The sequence below is a fragment of the Homarus americanus genome, unplaced genomic scaffold (assembly GCF_018991925.1).
Source record: "Homarus americanus isolate GMGI-L3 unplaced genomic scaffold, GMGI_Hamer_2.0 scaffold20465, whole genome shotgun sequence".
In the NCBI taxonomy this organism is placed as follows: Eukaryota; Metazoa; Arthropoda; class Malacostraca; order Decapoda; family Nephropidae; genus Homarus; species Homarus americanus.
This window is the reverse complement of record NW_024756914.1, coordinates 10,774,155-10,795,182: the sequence shown is the minus strand read 5'-3', so window position 1 is coordinate 10,795,182 and position 21,028 is coordinate 10,774,155. Positions and strand designations below refer to the sequence as shown.

The 21,028-nt window shown below is 41.1% G+C and overlaps 1 protein-coding gene across 1 annotated transcript in view; it reads left to right on the top strand.

Annotated features, from left to right (window-relative positions):
* The window catches only part of LOC121857175 (1-phosphatidylinositol 4,5-bisphosphate phosphodiesterase eta-2-like), a 163,423-nt gene that overhangs the window by 10,225 nt on the left and 132,170 nt on the right, over positions 1–21,028 (top strand). The window contains exon 2 of the mRNA XM_042353105.1: positions 17,175–17,392. Coding sequence (XP_042209039.1) covers positions 17,290–17,392 — 103 coding nt within the window. The 5' untranslated portion in view covers positions 17,175–17,289. The remainder of the gene's footprint in view (positions 1–17,174; positions 17,393–21,028) is intronic.

The following is a 21,028-nucleotide window of genomic DNA, read 5'->3' as shown; positions in this document are numbered from 1 at the left end:
GTGGATGTGTGTGTTGTGGGGGGTGGATGTGTGTGTTGTGTGGGGGTGGATGTGTGTGTTGTGGGGGGTGGATGTGTGTTGTTGTGTGTGGTGGGGTGGATGTGTGTGTTGTGGGGTGTGTGTGTGTGTTGTGGGGTGGATGTGTGTTGTGGGGGTGGATGTGGTGTTGTAGGGGTGGATGTGTGTGTGTGTGTGGGGGTGGATGTGTGTGTGTGGGGATGTGTGTTGTGGGGGTGGATGTGTGTGTGTGTTGTAGGGGGTGGATGTGTGTTGTGGGGTGGATGGTTTGAGGTGGATGTGGGTGTTGTGGGGGTGGATGTGTGTGTTGTGGGGTGGATGTGTGTGTTGTGGGGTGGTGTGTGTTGTGGGGGTGGATGTGTGTGTGTGTGGGGTGGATGTGTGTGTGTGGGGGTGGATGTGTGTGTGTGGGGGGTGGATGTGATGTGTGTGTTGTGGGGGTGGATGTGTGTGTGTGGTGGGGTGGATGTGTGTGTTGTGGGGGGTGTGTGTGTTGTGGGGGGGATGTGGGTAGCGGTTTGGATGTGCGTGTTATGGGCGGTGGGTGGCTGTGTGTATCTTGTGTATGCATGTATGTGGTGCATGCAGTATGTTTGAATGAGGTGATTGACTGGTGGGTGATGAGTGGGTGACGGACGGTACACCACAAGCCAGCAGCTGTCACACACCGAGCGAGGGTGTCGTTCACCACCACAGTATAACACCTCCAGGGCCTGTTGGGTTTCTTCCCCCTCCTGCTGCCACTACTAAAGAAAAATATATTTCAAATAGCTGGTAATGAATTCCTAAATATTCCCCAACTTCCAACATTTTCCTTTGGAGATGGTGTACATTGCAAGAGATACCAGGCGAGGGGTCTGTTGTGTACCTAACCTAACCTAACCCAAGGTACAGTACGGTAATGTCACGACTTGAAGAAATGTTTACGGGAGGTATTTTTGTCCACTTTATTACAGGTGTTTCCGGGTCGAAGGTGTTGGCCAGAACTTCGTCTCGTTCTTTGATTTCAGACGTTGCTACTATTTCGACCAGGATGCTAGTTAGCCTAACATAATTACTGAGAGTTCTGTAGTTGGAGACGAGATCACCTAAGCTGCCCCTCCCGTACGTCAACAAATATGCTGTGAGGTGTTACTGTGTCTTGGCTCGCTGTGTGGACGTGTTATGAACAACTTAAAACTTCAACTGCTGGTATTGCCGTTATGTGGTCTGGGTGGCGGGTTGGCCTCTTCATATACAGTAGTTCTTGTATCATCAGTCCTCGCGTGTCTTGCTCTCCATGGCTCAAGGGATCATTAGCTTCAGCAGATGGGTATATTTTTCTCCCAGCCCGAGCTACCCCAGTACTTAGTGTTGCTCTACCGTCTTCACTCTATTCCCCCCCATGAACAACTCTCAACATGGCCCCTTCAGTTCTCTCCCAAGCGCCTCACAAATAATGATGATGACAATAGACTGTTTTGGTTCTCTTCCTTTATTTTAATGTTTACAATCATCAAACAGAATGTATATTTTGTTACAGTTCAATGGGATGGATGACATTGTTTCCTTTCAGTTAGTCGACTGATTCAAGGTTGAGTCACTGATAGAGCACATCTCATGTTTGGGTCCACATGTAACCGGTTTCGGCTTTTATTGTCTATTTGAAGAAGGTGGAGAAACCAGAGTCACATAAATTAGTAGAAAATGGCAAGAGGACTCCAAGTGCGATCTCACTAACTTTTGGATATGACTGACACATTGAGCACCAGAATACAGTCAGAGATTTTTCTTTATAGAGGTCTCTGGCAACAGAATCGTTCTGAGATCAAGGAATTCGTCTGAACAGGAACTAGAATCGTGCAATCTGAGCGAATCCGTTGGAAATAAAAAACTAGCTGCTGCACCATACTGTGTAAACTGTACCGTATGGGTATTATGATTACACACAATGACACAAAACAAAATTCTCCCCTAACAAGGCAAAGTAACAAAGTTGAATCAATTTCCACATTTTCTCCAAACATCTACTACTTACACTAGCCTGCCATGGCCCCCAGTTTGAGAAACACTGTAATAACTCTAGATGTAAACAGAGAAACCAGATGAACAACGATCTTATAGAGAAATCCGACTGAGAAAGATTTAGGAGTAATGAGAAGTAGAAATCTTAAGCCAAGTAAACAATGTGTTTTTACTCGAAACAAGGCTAATAAAGTACTTGGGTTCATACAATGGAGTGTTAGTCAGACCTCACCTGGATTACGCAGTTTAATTCTGGTCACCGTACTACAGAATGGATATGGAATCCCTAGAAAGAATTCAGAGCAGAATAACAAGACTAATCCCGGGCATTAGGAACCTTGAGTAGAGACAGGTTAAAGCATCTTAATTTGCACTCCCTCGAGAGACGTAGAGTGAGGGGCGACATGATAGAGGTGTATAAATGGAAGTCAGGGCTAAACAAAGGTGACATAACAAAGGTACTTAAACTATCCAATCAGGAGCGAACTCGTAGCAATGGTTTTAATTTAGACAAATTTAGATTTAGGCGCAAAATAAGTAAACATTGGTTTGGAAATAGAGTAGTGGATGAGTGGAACAAGTTACCAAACATCATTATTAGCTCTAATGCGCTGGATAGCTTCGAACATAGGCTGGATGGATATATGAGCAATAGGGGTTGGGTGTAAACGGGACTGTCCGCCCGCTGCAGTCTCCTTCCTTCTTATGTTGTTATGCCTAATGACTAAACATCAATATAATATCGGCTAAGTACTTCAGGTCCCGCACCTTCTCTATTAAGTCACATCCATATTATATGTTTACGTCATACACCCGATGGTGGTTGTCCTATACAGCCATAAGTCACTTCTCCCTTCTATGGCTCCCTTCCTTCACCTCCTTTTTATTCTTTCCTCCCAGCTACAGCCGTGAGTGTGTTGTATAGTGGAGGCATCCTTAGTGGGCCCAGGTTCGATCCCCGGGCAGGGTGAGACTATGGGCAAGTTTCTTTACGCCATTTGCCTCTGTCTACCCAGCAGTAATTGGGGACCTGGATGTTATTCGATTTGCAGATCGTGTTCCGGGGTAATGGTTAGCCAGTGCAGTGCGGACTATTCCTTGACACTGGGTCATGCAGCTCGTTAAGGTGAAGTTGTTGTGTCGGCGACAGCTTCTACACCTAGGGCCGGCCATCCTCGAGAGGCAGCCATTATTAGTGGAGGCATAGCTCTTATCTCTGCCCCTCCCAGTATATACAGAGCGAGTGTATCTGTAATTATCTCTTAGCCATAATCTCATTTACCTGTTCATGGTATCGTTAGCCACCATGTCGCTGATTATAAATATCCAACCAGCTCTTATCTTTACGATATCACAGTTTGGATCACCTGAAGATGCGCCCCCCAGCTTATATCTCGCCTCAAGATCAACCACGCTAATGTGACCTAAGTCCTCCAGGTGATCCCCGTGCCTGTCTCCAATCTTCCCAGTCTTTGGTAGTGCAGACAGGAGATGATGTTTGTCATGGCCAGATTATCGTAAAATACAAACTATACAAGTTCTGTTAGTCTTATGCACACTATTGACAAGTTGTTATAATTTTTACTTACCCGAATATGAAATACAGTAATTACAAAATAGGTTGTGTTCCTAAATGACGTAGGTTTAGGTTAGGATAGGTTGGGTTACTTTAGGTTGGGTTATGTTGGGTTGGGTTACTTTAGGTTGGGTTATGTTGGGTTGGGTTGGGTTACTTTAGGTTGGGTTACTTTAGGTGGGGTTACTTTAGGTCGGGTTACTTTAGGTCGGGTTACTTTAGGTTGGGTTTGGTTACTTTAGGTTGGGTTACGTTGGGTTTGGTTACTTTAGGTGGGGTTACTTTAGGTCGGGTTACTTTAGGTTGGGTTACGTTAGGTTGGGTTACGTTAGGTTGGGCTACTTTAGGTTGCCACTTACTTTAGGTTGGGTTACGTTGGGTTTGGTTACTTTAGGTGGGGTTACTTAGGTCACTTTAGGTTACTTTTGAAGCAGGTTGGCTAGTTTGGGTTACGTTGGGTTGGCTGGTTGGCCACGTTAGGTTGGGTTACATTACTTTAGGTTGGGTTACCGTTAGGTTGTCACGTTTTAGGCTACGGGTTGGGTACGTTAGGTTGGGTACGTTAGGTTGGGTACTTTAGGTTGGGTTACCGTTAGGGGCTACTTTAGGTTGGGTTACTTTAGGTTGTACATTGTTAGGGTTGGGTTACCGTTAGGTTGGGTTACTTAGGCTGGGTTACGTTAGGTTGGGTTACGTTGGGTTGGCTACGTTAGGTTGGGTTTACGGTTGGGTTACGTTAGGTTGGGCTGCTACTTAGGTGTTAGGTTGGGTTACGTTAGGTGTGGGTTACTCTTTAGGTTGCTTTACGTTAGGGTTGGGTTACGTTAGGTGGGTCACAGTTTAGGGTCAGTCGTCACGGGTTACGGCTGGGTTACTTTTAGGCTGGGTTGGCGAGGCTGAGTTATTAGGTCAGGTTGCGCCAGGGGTCAGTCACAGCCACGAGGTTAGGTTGGCTTTAGGGTTGCTTCGAGGGGGTCACTTTAGGTCAGTCACGCCAGGTTGGGTCACAATTAGGTTGGGCCACGCCAGGGTTGTTTCAGGTTTTAGGTTTAGGCCGTCACTCTTTAGGTCAGTTACGCCAGGCCGGGTTACTTAGGGCCAAAATTGGGTCACATTTCAGGTTGCTACGTTAGTTGGGTACGTTAGGTTGGGGTTGCGGGTTGGGTTACGTTAGGTTGGGTTACGTTAGGTTGGGTTACGTTAGGTTGGGTTACGTTAGGTTGGGTTACCTCGTGTAGAGTTCAGCTTTATACTTTTAACTTCAGTAGACGTTGGCAGTAATTCGTATTTGCTTTACAAGTGAATCATCAGGAGTTGTATTTCCAACCCGAGCAGAGAATTGGGTCCCCAGTTACCGTAACCCTCGTGCAGACACCCGTAAATGAGTACACTGGCGGGTACTGGTGGGTTAGGACCTACATGACCTGTTAAACTATTTCACGTTTGACCTTAAAAAAAAAGTTGAAGGAAATATATCTGGTGACGACGACGCGCACAATGGCTGCCACTTTATTCACAGAAGGTGCTCCAGTTTTCATGGTCGAGGTATTTCCAATTTTTTGAAAAGTTGAGTAAATTCAGGAGAGCGTTGTGTTGTGATGCCCACCATTGTCCCGGATTATCACCGCGCCGGGATGGAATTGTTAGAAATATAACGCAAGATCGCTCAAGTATGCGAGTTATTCATACTGTAATTGCAGATAAATATAACACCTGCAATTAAGACTGAATCACCTGAAAATTGGCCCTTAACTTGTTTTATCATAATATTAACGACCATAACGCCAAATTGACTTGCATGGATTGTTTTAAGAGTCGCCCAGAGGCAGACACGACTCTTCTGTATGCGAGACGGTTCATGTTTGGGAAGTACCACGAATGGGACCACTAAAGTCTCACGTGCTTATTTTTTTTTTAAAGTAGACGAAAATTTTAACCTAGACGAACTAAACTGCAAGCATCTTATTGAGGCTTGATGTTGGGGACGCACGCACACACACACACACACACACACACACACACACACAAACACACAAGGACAGAAATAACCACATTACATTTGGTTGTGATTATTCTTGGATCAACTTTCCTATACAATCATAATTTATCTTCCAAACAAGGCTCTTCTTACCGCGCCTGTACAGTACCTGGCAATAACAAGTGTTAAACAGTGGTCGTCACTCCCTAAACTCGCCGTACAGCTGCCAGTATATTTGTAAATATTAATCACAGCTTTGTCATATATTCCTATTTAATTGTTGCTATTCCCATTGCTTGCTCCTGGCCACTTTGGGGGGGGGGGGGACATACTTTCCGTCCCTGTGTATGTCTATATAAGCGGTTCCCGACTTACGAATGAGGTCCTATAAGGTCAATTATTTTAAGACTCCGACAAAAGCACAACTGGTTCGTAGAAGTAGTTGTGCTTGGCGTAGAGGCGATGGGGGGTGATGCGTCGTCCAGTCTACCATAATTAGTTTTTTCAGTCAATATCGAATGCCAGAATTTTATTGTCGTGTGATGGAGGACACGTTATTATGGTAACATTATTTCAATAGTAACGTCACTCCATTGATAATATAATAATTACAGATATTTATGAATTTATAATCAGATTTATAAAGTATTCCAAAATCTTCCAAGTCGAGGCCAGATTATTTGGGGTAATGTGAGGTGAAGCAAGGTGTAGCTGGGTCAAGGAAATTAGGTAATTAAGCTTTGGTCAGCTGAGGTCAGGTAGATTTAAGTCAATCGGGTTGAAATTTTTTGTGGGTTAGTTCGTAATATGTTGTGGTGGTGGTGGTTAGGATCAGTGAACTTGGGAGCGGTATAGCTAGTTATGTGGGAGTGCCAGCTGCGGGCCACACACGTGTGTCGAGAACTCTTCCTCTTTGTCATCACAGTTAAGGGAGACCGTGATTGATGCTGGAGCACTTAACTAGCCTCTGGTGTGATAGTTCTACAGTTAAAGATCACTCCGTAGTTTACACGTGGGTTTGTTTGACAGTTGACCGTCAATCACTAATAAACCACCTCACGCCACACCAAACCACCTCACGCCACACCAAACCACCTCACGCCACACCAAACCACCTCACGCCACACCAAACCACCTCACGCCACACCAAACCACCTCACGCCACACCAAACCACCTCACGCCACACCAAACTTATTATCTGGAGAATCTTTTATTTTGTTTTACTCTACTCCGTGTGATAAAGCGCGGCTGAAGCTTTCCATCTCTGACAGAGGTGGTGTGTATCTCTGCTTCACCTTATTGATTCGGGTAAAATTATACCAGATGATCACTTGAACTAACTGCTTAAACGCACCTGTGCTTGGTCAGGTGCAGGTAGCGCTATGAGGAGCTGTCTTAAAGGTACAGTCGGCAAAGGAAAAAAAATCGCTACATGTTGATCTTTGTCGATATGGAAAACATGAGACACTTGGCATGGCTCCTTCAATATGTAGTTTGTTGAACGAATAAATATAAATTTCAAGTTGAATCAGACAGTGGATTAGTTCAACCTGTTGTACACCTGTTGTGCCAAGGGAGTGATTCATAACGCAGTGTACCTCACAGTCAGGCGAGTAAAACATTAGAAAAAGACCCGGAGTGTGAGCCGTTAGTTAGCTGTAACCAATCAACGCTCATGTTAGTGATGTGTTGTATATTTAGATCAGCGTGTTGATGTGCTCACACCTGTACACTCTGGCTGGCTCACACCTGTTCATTGCTAATTATGCAACTCTTCTTTAATAATTCAGACGAATATAGTTTTATTAATTTCCTTGGCCCATTAACAAACCAGGAAGGTGTAAGTTTGTTTTTATATGAACAGGAAGGTCTATCATGAGTCCTTACATCACTGGACATACTTATTTTATATGGGGATTAGTCCACCCGAGCACCGCCCCACACTGGGCCTGAGGGGCGAAACAATTTTGAAAAAAACAAAAACAGAAATGGAAAAATAAAACAAATCAAGTGAGAAACAATATATATATGTATGTTGTGTTGCCAAAGTAAGAGAAACAATTGAGACCCTGCAATTGTGTGTAAATGAGGCAGAAAGTCAGATCAACAACCTGGGACTTGGTCACATGGCAGCAGGGTCTACCATTAGACAACACCAATATCCTCCCAGTACCTCCCTGTTTGGTAGCTGCCAACTACCAAGGTGAACGGAAATAAAGTCAGGAAAAAGTCACATAACTTGTACACATTGACAATCCATTATATATATGATGGCATTGAACGTAGGTTAGGTTTGTTTTTTTCTGTGCCTTTTTTTCTGACATTTTTTCCTGGATTCACTGTCACACCGAGTTACTGCATCCCTCACAGCTACTGTACTTCCATCACCAACCCGCCTCCGGATGTATTTACCTATGCGTTTTTACCTTTACATAACCCCAACTCAGGTAGAGTAACACCACTATTACTATCATTAACATGCTAAGTTATGATTTGGTATGATACTGTCTTGGGAACATGTATGTTTTATGGGAGGAACAATGCCACGCCAACCATGAACTATTGTGTAGGTGTCACCATAAGGTTTACACTGAGTTTTGGTCCAACGCACACGCTATTATCGTCTCCTTTACGCATAGAGACTCAAGAAACTGTAGTGTGTCATTTGTGTGTCTCTAAACTAGCCCTTAAAGACGTCATCTGGCCCATAAATCTAGTAGAGGCTCGCGCTCGCCTGCACGATGTCACCACAAGTTGGGCGTTATTACCAGATCCCGTTTACTGTAAGTGAACCATTTGGCAGGAAACCTTGTCCAGCTAATACTAATTAAGGGGTTTATTACCTAACTGTAATGGCTCTGGTTTACGGCAGGACCTTGATTTATATTTCAATAAAAGCACTGGAATCTTGTTTATTTAATTATTTGAGTCAGAGATATGATGTGTCGCACGTGACTAGTAACTTCAACGTGTGCTCAAAACTCACGCAGAACGCTCCATGTATTTACATAAAAACTAAAACGTATTGCCGTTGGAGCTAAGAACCTTGTTACTGTCTTATTCTTGAATACATACATACTGTAGGGTTGATATCCTGCGCTGCGCATCTCACTGTGCCCACACCTTGAAGGCTAAACAAGCGATACGGAATACCTTAACCACAGTCTTGTAGCTACAGGAGTGCGTAAAGGCTTCTTCACAACATAAGCCTCACCACACGCAACACTCTATCGTCCCTTTTCAAATGTCACTTGCAGTAACTTAGGCTGTATGAATTTATCAAGTGTGCTCAAAAGTGGCTCGGCTGGGAGTGTGTGGTGGGAGGAGTGAAGGCTGACGGAGGGCACAATGCTTGCTTCGTCATCCTAGGAAGGTGGAAGTTGCGCGTTTAAAGCTGCCTTCGTGCGTTTAACTCCATTTTGATTTATGTAAGAATGTGGCACCTCATGTTCTGTTATAAAGAAAACTCCGACCAATCCATATTCACTACTACTTGGGTAAAGACCGCATACTTGTGTTTGAATGTAGTGAAAAGGAGCAGAAATAACGAATGTTTTATTATACTTGCCCTTTAATAATTAAGATGTATAATACCGTTATTGTGAATCATCCGCAAGATCGATTAAGATGATAATTACATGATGTTCATTTCAAACTGACAACTATCGCCTCTACCATTATTCTCAACCTCTGTAAACAATTTTTTTTCTTCCAAGAAAATGAAGAAAAATAAAACTGTTACTGATCTTCTATATTACCTTTCCTGATATTAATAAATTATGATCTTTAAAATATATGAGAATTACGAAGCACAAACTTGTTGTATACAGCTCCGAGCACGAAAAATCTAGCTCCTTTGTCAAGAAATTGGTTGAATTTAATTTCAATAACAACGAAGTAATATTGATTTACTACTTTGTGGACACTGACTTCATAAATTATCTTTGGTAATTTTTATTTGAAAGATAAGGTTCATTTTATTACTTTTATCACTAAAAGAAAACATTAGGCGGTTTGGCTGTTGTCAAACAAGTTTAACTTAAATCTGGTAAAGTGATTCTAATGTTGATCAACCGTTTAACTTGTTCTTTTTGAAGGTTAGGTTATGGTGGGGAGTGGTAAACCATTATTTATTCCACGAGCAACAGGGACCAGCAGTGGAGGCTCGGCAGGCAACAGTCTAACAGTATCATAACTGCGTCTGGTCGCTCTCCAAAACAATGTTATACAAGCATCTTGTACACTCGCCACAACAGTAATTGAAATACGGATGCACCTGAGCGGTCGCCAAAACAATATTAGGTGTTGAGCTAAGCAGCTGCCAAAACTGTAATGCGTCTCACAAGAGAAAGGGTTACAGGGTCCATAATTATCATTAATTAGTTTATTTAATAGCACAAACAAAACTGACAAAGAATTAGATATTAGCATTCCTCACGAAGCTATTAGCGGTAATGTTAAATTCAAAATACACTATTTCTTCAGGATATACACTAAAATATTTATTACAATTTAGCAACAGCAAACCGGTCAAATTAAAGAAAGCAATAACTACAACTCGTCTGATTCAGTTTCCAGTATTATGTTAGTCGTTAATTGCCGAGGTGACGCAGGCGCGGACGTGACCTACTTGCTGCTTCAGATTTTTTTGCTTAGCCTCGTCACTGGATTGCCTTTACATAAATCAAAACAACCAGTGTAGTAAAAATTACGAAGACAATTCAAAATGAATATGAATTATTCTAAATTATACCATTACCACACTGTATTCTTTGTCGCTATATCTTATCAGTATAGTAGTACTGGTTTGTGCTCCGTACACCCACTCATTGGAAGGTATAGCTAGATTCTTGAAGGCATTTAAATACTGAGATTGAGTAAATATAAGGAGGGTTACAGGGACGCTTCCTCATCCAAACTATTTCTGAGGTTGATTAGTGTGAGAGCTACCTGAACATTCTTAGCGTGAGCCCTCACCCGTCCCACACACACACACACACACACACACCAGCATTGACTTGTGTGGTATGCGGGCAGGTGGCCTCTGGGTCAGGTTACCTCTGAGTCACGTACGTCTCACCTGACCCACATACCTGCTTTTTACCTTTGTGTTGTGATCGAGCGATGTATGTATGTATGTATGTGGGGCAGGATTTGATTGAATGGTGAGTGTATGTATTATACATAAAGGAACATGTGTTTTGAGCGGTGTATAGACAGCATGTGGTGGGGGAAGGGGGGTGTATTAACCGTGAGTGTGTGTGTGTGTGTTTGGAATGTGTACAACCAATTCTAGGCTATGCGTGTTGGGTAGTGTTTTTTACTAGGCAAAAATTCTAAAAATGTTAATTTGTCGAACATTTCTTCTCGGGTTGTGTCTGTCTTGTTATATATTAGTATTTTATCTGAAACGTAACGTAAGGTTACCTAAAAACTTGAAGATAGTTTCCCAGAGGTCATGAACAGAAACCTATTGTGTTTAGTCATGCTCGTCAAAGGCCCAGTGTCACAGGGTTAAAGGTAATTCAACCAGTTTAACTTTCGTTTTATATACTGTACCAACCTTCAGCTGGCAGCCTCCCCTTGGTGAATTAAACGCCGTTCCCGTCAAGTAACGTCCCAAGAACCAGTTTTTTGTTTTAGGCGCGCCGCTTAAACACATTTACTCACATTTTTACACCAAATCCAGGAACCGTTTGAAATCTACTTTTTAAATCGAAAGTCGAATGATTTAGTGATAGAATTTTCATGGTTTTGCCGATCATTGTCAAATAATGTAGTTTTGGAATTATGTCCAAGTTACAGTCAATATTACTGCACTACAACTGATGGATGGAGTGCATGTACCGCCACAGGTGGTATGGTATACCTGGGACACCGCCGTCTATCTCCTAGGCTAGAGGTAACAGCGTGTGTTTAGTATAAGGAATAAAGCAAACCGGTTTCCTGATTCTCAAAGTTCTACGTCATTATTGTTTATATGCACCTAGGCACAGGGTAACGATTAACCTATGGTACATCTTCAGTGCAAAATTGAGGTCATTTTCCCACTTTATATTCCAGCCTTCTTTGAGTCGGTTAATTGCTATAGGACAGGATACCGTAGAATTAGCTTCGTGTCTTGTCAAGGTCCTGTGTGTAAAATTAACCTGCGTTTGTTGTGCGTCTTTCTCATATCCTATCAATTATCCCTGTCTTTAAACCGAGTTATGAAGGGAATTATTTTCAAATCGGTTCTTGTTAATAATAATAATAACAACTAGACTCTGAGCCAGTAAATGTTCCTAATGATGAAATCCCCACATAAATAAACATCACACCGCACAATATTATTTAACAACACTACAGAAATAAAACAAAGTGGAAAGATACGTAATGTATGTTTTTCACGGGGAGATCAGAGGCGCAGTTACCTCATCACCCATTGATCCGGCCGTAATAGAGGGTCATGCTGGGTGTGGTCACGAGGTCGACAACCCTCTGAGTCTGCTGTTGTTGTGTTAAGAGGACTTCACTTACCTGCTCTAACGTCCATCCTTCACAATTAATACATATAAGTATGTAGAGTCTAGTATAATATTTTCAAGCACTGGGACCTAAGGCAGGGGCGGATCAGCACTGGGACCTAAGGCAGGGGCGGATCAGCACTGGGACCTAAGGCAGGGGCGGATCAGCACTGGGACCTAAGGCAGGGGCGGATCAGCACTGGGACCTAAGGCAGGGGCGGATCAGCACTGGGACCCAAGGCAGGGGCGGATGAGCACTGGGACCCCGGATCAGCACTGGGACCTAAGGCGGATCAGCACTGGGACCTAAGGCAGGGGCGGATCAGCACTGGGACCTAAGGCAGGGCGGATTCAGGAAATCAAAGGAGTGAGGGTCCAACAAGTTGTGGGTGAGGGACCATGGTGAGCACACCCAGTTGGGGAGGAGGGAGGCCAGACCCCCTCCCTCCCTCCCGATATTTTTTTTTTTTTTTTTTAACCTGGCCAATATCATGGGCCTTTTGAAGCCATGTGCACTCGACATTAGGAGATATTCTGAGGTCAATAGTAATTAACAGGGAGGTACTGGGAGGATATTGAAAGCATAATGTGTTGTAGACCCTGTTGCCATATGTGACCAAGTCCCAGGTTGATGACCTGACTTTCTGCCTCATTTACACACAATTGCAGGGTCTCAATTGTTTCACTTCTTTGACAACACAACATACATATATTGTTTCTCACTCTTGATTTTTTATTTTGTTATTTATGGTTCTTTATTATATATTATTGTTATTGATATTATTATAATTATTATATTTTTATTATATTTTTATTATTATTATTTTTATTATTATTATTATTATTATTATTATTATTATTATTATTATTATTATTATTATTATTATTATTACATAATCGTCCCCCCCCCAGGCCCCGATGAGGGTCTTTGACCTGTGCCCGGGTGGGCTAATCCCTGTAAAAAAAAACAAAAAAACAATACTCTACGAAAACGTCTGAGAACAATACTGCATTAAAGAAAAGTCTTGAAATTTTCTGATGAAATGGGGGGTTCCGGGCCCCCTGTATCTGTCCCTGTAAGGGGACGGTGTTTTATAACCCTGCTAGTTGTAATGCTTAAAATAATAACCAATATCTTCACCTATAATAATACAATTGGTTAATAATATTTGGACCCATATTCTGGAACGGGGTGGTAATATCGACAATATTTACCTAGATTTTGCCAAGGCTTTCGACAGTGTACCCCACGAAAGGCTGAGAATTAAACTGGAAGGGTACGGGATTCGAGGGAAGTGTCCGAGCGTGGATCGGAGACTTTCTACATGACCGCAAGCAGTGTGTGGTGGTTAATGGCACGAAATCATGTGTACCCGTGATAAGCGGGGTACCACAGGACAGTGTATTGGGCCCACTGTTGTTTGTTTCATAAATGACATGCCAGAAGCTGTACACTCCTCCATGCAAATGTTTGCAGACGATGCCAACTTATTTAGGGAAATTAAGAACCAAACAGACTGTGAAGAGCTGCAGAAGGATCTCTGAGCTTCAAGAATGGTCGAAGAAATGGCTGCTAAGATTCAATGTTACTAAGTGTAACAGGCTGCACCTGGGTCGTACCAACATTAAAGAGGCGTATCATATGTCCCAACGGAGCGAAGAAACTGCATTAATTGAGACTGAATGTGAAAAGGACCTAGGTGTGTATGTTGACAATGAGCTGAAGTTCTCGGGCCATTGTGAGAAGAAGGTGAATCGGGCAATCTAAATTATTGGTTCTTATAAGGTCATTCAATTATCTAGACGGTCCGTCCCTCGTAACATCTGGAGTACTGTCACCCCGTCTGGTCACCGAGATATGCGAGAGACTGTCAGTTGGTTGAAAATGTTCAAAGGAGGGCCACCAGACTGGTGCCTGCCTCAGTTACCATGAGAGATTAGAGTGCCTGAAATTGCCTAGCTTATACTACGGACGGGTAAGGTGTATAAGCATCTCAAGGGGCACTACTCAGTCGATTGCCTTTACCTGGAGCTGGCGGACGCTCGCTCTACAAGGGATCACAGCTCAAAATTGAAGAAGCCGCAGATCCAGAAAGCTGCGAGGGCAAACTTTTGATAAGCACTGGAGCAGGTTCAGATATATTCAGGAGCCAGTGAATGCCCAGCACTTGTCAACAGTGTGTAACAGAGACATGGACGATCTCCCAAGCGACTAATGAGCCGATCAGTGGTGAAGAGGATAAAAGTAAAACGTAAAAAAGTATGACAGTAATTGGTAGTGGAGTTTTCATTGTGTTAAGAGCAATGCCAGTGTTTCCATGGGTAATCTAGTCAGAAATTAAGTCTTAACAGTATAAATAGGTATGTCTGCTTATGAAGCAAGATTTCTACTTCTAAAACCTCAATAACACGTCTCGTTTTGGCCAATTTCAATGCTATCATTGTTGAGTATTTTCTTGTTATAAAAGTTGTTTTATTCCAGCTAATTTTTGTCCTGTTTGACCTTTCTCTTCCTACCAACCTATTTTCAAATTATTTACCTTTTATCTTCATGAAGTTACTTACATTGTTTTAAGATTTTGTATCCACTTAATCACAATTTTTATTAAGCAAGTAAACAGTAAAGTCTGCCCCTCATATGTCAGCCTATTACTACCGTTTTCTCTAAGTAGTGGCGTTTGTTCTCCCATATTTCAGGTAGAACGATACTATTTTTGCCAACGAGAAGCCAGTAAGTTTCATGGCATGGTTTTAATGCGATCTTAATAATGTAAGTTGTACAATATATTTAAAGTTCGTTTTCAAACATGTTTCATAAGGTGTACCTCAGGAATTAACTATTTTAAGCAATGCAAATGCAAAAAAAATAAGGTATCCAAGTACAGTACCAAAAATATTAAAATCATAAAAGGATTAAAAGTGCTCTGTATTGTAGTTTAATTTATTGGGTAAATGAAAATAAAGATCATGTTAATAATATCTGCAGAAGTATGCAAGTAATATAAAACAGAATCTACACGTGTCCAAGTTTAGTGTTTGGCCTTTGTGATGGCTTATTTAGCTCTACCTTCCTAAGCTTTCATAACATCAAAAACTTAAATTAGAAAATTCTCCAACCTTCCTTCACAATCTTAGGGTAATGTTGGAGGAGACAGCTAACGCCTGAATCAGTTGTTCGATTCCATGAATTTTTCGCAATGTTGTTTGGATGCTCGTAAGTAATAAAAATGATACAACGCACAAAACCTAGTAGAACCTAACCTAACCAAAGAAACCTACCTAATTAACTAAACGTGGGCTCCACTCTCCGGCATACTAAGCAGAAAGAACTTTCTTTGATATCTGGTACCAACGAAAGCACTTCTTGCCAACTATAATAGTCCAAGTTGACTGATGATTTCTTGGAGACGGTCTTCATCCTCCACAAGCACAGATAACTTGTGAGACGATACCGAACACGACGCCACAACAACGATATTGGAAAACAAGATTGCAGCTTCTCCTTCTCCTTGGGAAAGAACCGTATGTATAGGAACATACAGTTCACTTAAAATCCATTGAGAAATTGGACATGTATCCAAACCCTGCATAATATGGGACTCGAATCCAGATATATGAATCTCATTATTATACATAGATTAGGTTCAAGAACCATAAGCGCGAAAAGGGGGAATTGCTCAGGCCAAAGAACAAACAGGTTAACTAAGCTTATAAAATTTAAAACAAAAGACAAACAAGCCATTATTTATGGTATTAAAACAGCCCATGTGAGGCTCCGTCGGTATTTTTACGTTTACAAAGAACAGATTCACAAGTTCGTTGTTAAGAGCGGGGGACAAGTGGCGTCTCAGCGGAAATCTTGACAGAATATTTACGGTATAAAATATTTTTCTTCGTCTACAAAGCAAGTAGAGCCATGAAAATATTACTATATGATCACTTTCTCCGTGTTTTGTCGTGTAATTTGTTTTTTCATGCCCTGGACACTACAGGTGATTAATGATTCAAGGATAGAGGAAAATGAAAAAATACTTAAAATTATAGGAAAATTTGCCATATCGATTTTGTGGATAAAAAATTTCGAAATAAAAACCTTTTTGATGTTAGTTGTCTCTACTATTACTCTTTTGGAATTCAGGTTTGGTTCTTTGGATTCTTTTTTTCTGTCCTTTTGTTTTGTTGGCGGAGAGGGTAGACATGTATACTGATATTTGAGAGTCGTTAGGTTCTTTAACAAATATTTATATCCTCCGCCATTTTGGGGATGGTCTTGATAAACCGAAGAACTTTTCTTATATTGAAAAGATTCCTAACTCGACTCCTGTGTTATAGTTCGTTCACTCCAAACTGATTGGTTGATTTACGGACACTCGACGAATCACTACATAGTTCTTCAGGATTTTATCTAATTTACTTATATTCTGATATTTTAAGGGATAATAGCTTTTCTCTGTTGATCTTTGATAATATCCGCATCTGGGGAAGCAAAAATTAACTTATGAAATGCTCTAGTAACATAAAAAATCTTGATGAAAACAAGAATAAGAGTAAAAAATTTCAGTGACATCCATTATGCCGTGTGAAGTCACTTTACGAGAAGTTTACGTCTCGGAATTTGTTCGTGGTGTTCTTGTTCTCATTAAGATTTTTTTTGACCAGTTCATTTCACACAACGAATTTTTGCTTCCCAACTAGAAATTATTAGAAAAAAAAAGGTTATTATCCTTTGAAATATGATAATACTAAGGAAGTGTTGTGAGCCTTCGTGTGTCCGTCATCCAACCAGTCGGCTGCCTCGCTACGAACTAACCCTTGGCCATTGAAAGGTTTCTAGTGAACAGACTGTAGGTTAAGTTTGGTTAACTTTGGTTTGTGATCAAAATTACATGTTTTGAAGTGAAATAGTAGTAGAGAAAATCGAAACCAATTTCTCCCTATGTACAAATCATTATAGGGATCTGTGGTTGTCCTGTACTGAATCTTTACCCTGTATTTAATGGTTGACTTGTGCTTCTTTATGCTGGTGTCGGTGGTAATCTGACTGTGTTATGTACTAAGACACTTTTATTGATGTTTTCTCTTTTTTTACAGATTCTTGGAAACTCAAGAGAACCAGAACCATTCTACACAAGTCAGGTCACTAGTACTTGCATCATTTTAGATATAGGATAGAGAAGCGCGAGGTACTAGGCTACGGACCATCAGGATGAAGGAGACGTTACTAGGATGCCAGGAGAAGGAGGAGGAGCGTCGTCGATCGGAGAATGTCATCACCACCCTCAACTACAAGCCCATCAGTGACAGTCCAGGTAAAAACATTTCGATATTAGGTATTATTTCAGAAGTTGCTGTGCAGAGAGATCGTAAGCCGCGGGACTAATCACAAGTTTCCTCACTAATGACTTCGATGACGTTACAAGATTCACTGACCCGTGATATCACTCCAGTAGTACACAAGTATCGTGAAATACTGAAGCTTTTAGTCCAGAGCCCCCCGAGGCAGGTCTGTCCGCTCAAGCTTTATAAATAAGATCTGAGTAATATGGGTATTTGTTTTAGTTTGGTTATTTAATATTTGTATTTTTGACTTAGGGGTATGTGCTTTTATAAACAAAAATAGGAGAATATTTATTATAATGTTGTCATGAATATTTTTGATAACTAGAAACATGACGTTGAACTGTTGCTTCAAGATATTTCTTACAAAAGAACCTATGTGCATGGTCCAATGGTCCATGGCAGTTAAGAGTGAAACTAGTAGTGTTGAAGAAAGCTTATCATACAGCCTTTGGCGTTTTAATGATTTGGACTAGTTTATTGCTCCTTTTTATATCATTTAAGCAATTATCTATTCAAACAATACTGTGAAATATATTTAAAAAAAATGGAACTAAATAATTTCTAATAAGTGGTTAGTTATTCCACACGTCAAGCAAACCACTACCTCAAGAGATCCATAAAAAAACAGCACTTACAACTGAATTTATTTCCTTGTACTGTACTGTATACTAGCATTTTCACAAGTACCCTCACGTGGATGCATTCCCTGACGAGTAATCCCAATTGAAAATATGAATTTAAACACTCCCAGAATTGCAGCCACATTCTCCGTCACAAATCTGCTTAGTAATTAGACGCTCAAATACTCCATATCTAATATATAATGTGAAGAAAATTATATTCATAAATATAATACACTCGGACACGCTTACATATACATTCAGTATCATTGCCAACCATAAAGACTTACATACGAGAGAAAATGGAAGGCTTGTGATATTGATAAACATTGGTAACTCTACCTTAGCATGTCACACGCATCTGGAGTGGACTAGTTTATGGAACCAGCGCGCACCTGACCTCCATAACCAAGAATCATATACCGTAGCGTTTTTTTTTATTATTCTCAAGTGAATTTGTGTATTAAAATTTGCATATTACTTAAAAACAAAATACGGATAAGTAATTTAAAGGCTCCTTTCTGTCCTTGGAAATTTTTGACGACGTAAATAGTATCCCTGCGAATATGGATACGAGTTACCATATGATAGTTTATTCACTTAAAAAGTCAAGAAAATTAGCATTACAGGTCGGGGTTAATTCTAATATTGTTATTCATGCATCACTTATATACAACTTCAGTATAATTCTCAATATCCTGTACACTAATAAGCTCCTCTTGGAACCATATTACTGTATGCTACAATTAAGAAACTTAATTTATCTTTACTACTTTAATATTCTAAATAAAGTGTATATTCTGGACCTCAGTGTAATATTAGTGTGTGTGAAGGGCCAACGTCTCATTTTTGGCTGGGTCTAGGTAATTAAATCCGGGATTTCACTAACTGGTGCTGTACCCGCAGCCCCACAAGTATGTGTAATGGTTGTACTATGGGGTTGCATCCACAAGACCAGTGTTAAGCAGCAACAATGACGTTATTATATTTTTCCTTAAATTTACCGTTTTGACGGATGAGTTTGTATTTTTTCCTTCAATGTCCAGTGTGAGCACAGGAGGAAACCGGAATACAGGTACTTGGAGAAACCATGTGAAAAGACCCTTACCACACGTCCCAGGCCGGGAATCGAACCCAGAACAGCATTGTGAGATGTGCACGATACTGTGCGAAATGCATTAATTAGGGTAATACTTGATTGCCCTAATTATCACCATTTCACCTCGAAATTGCCAAGTGGTCACTAATTTGGCTGATTTTTTATGTTGATACCAAATATTTTACTCTTGAAAGAGTAGTTTCTTGACCTAGGTCCTTCTTGCATTAAGCTCGTATATCTTAATATATGAAGCACCCTTTTAAACATAAAGGAACATAAACATTACTCATTGTGAGGTTAAAGACATTTTAACGTTAAACATTAGGATGAGAGCGTGCACAGAGAAGGGGCGTGGTTTTTGGTTGTGTGGTGAGCGCCGCATCCCCCGGGTCTTATGGGTCTCTGTCGTTCGCCGCCCCCACCCCGGACGTTTCTCGGCGTCATCCACCCACAATGCTACGTACGGGTGACTACTACGGGCGAGGGGCGAGCCAAGCAGCAGCAAGGAGGGAGGGAGGCCACAGGAGGGTTCAGACTCCCAGGGAGTGTGATGCGCAGCATTCAGTTGGTCTGACTCGTGCGTGTTTCTTTTGTTGTGAGCGGTGAGGGTAAGTCTGTATGTTTGTGTACGGAGGTGTGTGTATGTTTGTGGATGATGCGTTTGTATGTTGTGATGTATGTGGGGGTGGTGGTGTATTTTTATGTTGTGTGTTTGGTTGCGTGAGTCTTGGTGTACGTGTAGGTGTTGTTACTTGTGTGTAGTTGTTGTTACTTGTGTGTAGTTGTTGTTACTTGTGTGTAGGTGTTGTTACTTATGTGTAGGTGTTACGTGTGTGTAGGAGTTGTTACTTGTGTGTAGGTGTTGTTACTTGTGTGTAGTTGTTGTTACTTGTGTGTAGGTGTTACGTGTGTGTAGGAGTTGTAACTTGTGTGTAGGTGTTGTTACTTGTGTGTAGGTGTTGTTGCTTGTGTGTAGGTGTTGTTGCTTGTGTGTAGGTGTTGTTACTTGTGTGTAGGTGTTGTTACTTATGTGTAGGTGTTATGTGTGTTGTTACGTAGGTGTTGTTACTGTGTGTTGTGTGTGTAGGTGTTGTTACTTGTGTGTAGTGTTGTTACTTGTGTGTAGGTGTTGTTACTTGTGTGTAGGTGTTGTTACTTGTGTGTAGGTGTTGTTACTTGTGTGTAGGTGTTGTTGCTTGTGTGTAGGTGTTGTTACTTGTGTGTAGGTGTTGTTGCTTGTGTGTAGGTGTTGTTACTTGTGTGTAGGTGTTGTTGCTTGTGTGTAGGTGTTGTTACTTGTGTGTAGGTGTTGTTACTTGTGTGTAGGTGTTGTTACTTGTGTGTAGGTGTTGTTACTTGTGTGTAGGTGTTGTTGCTTGTGTGTAGGTGTTGTTACTTGTGTGTAGGTGTTGTTGCTTGTGTGTAGGTGTTGTTGCTTGTGTGTAGGTGTTGTTACTTGTGTGTAGGTGTTACTTGTGTGTAGGTGGTGTGTGTGTGGGCCGTCATAGTCGTTTCCGAGTGACAGCAAAGTAGTAGTTTATCAATATTTTGCTTCGGGTCTTATTAGTTTGTGGACTTGTTTTTTAAAGCATTAAGAATTAACTCGATATATGGCGTTTATTGTAAGGCGTTTTAAGAAGCACGGAATAACTAACGCGTTAGCTTTCCCGGACTGTCGATAAAAAATACGAAATTGTACTACGTGTTAGGAATAACTTGTACAACACAGTCTTCAGAAAGCAAAAAAATTAGAACTGTTATTAGGACACAATTCGGAAGAAAATATATAGAAAATTGTGGAAGGAGACAAAAAGGGAAAAAAAAAATCAATCGGTCAACAATAAATAAGAATAAAAAAAAAATCGGGCCTTTATTTAAAGTATCTT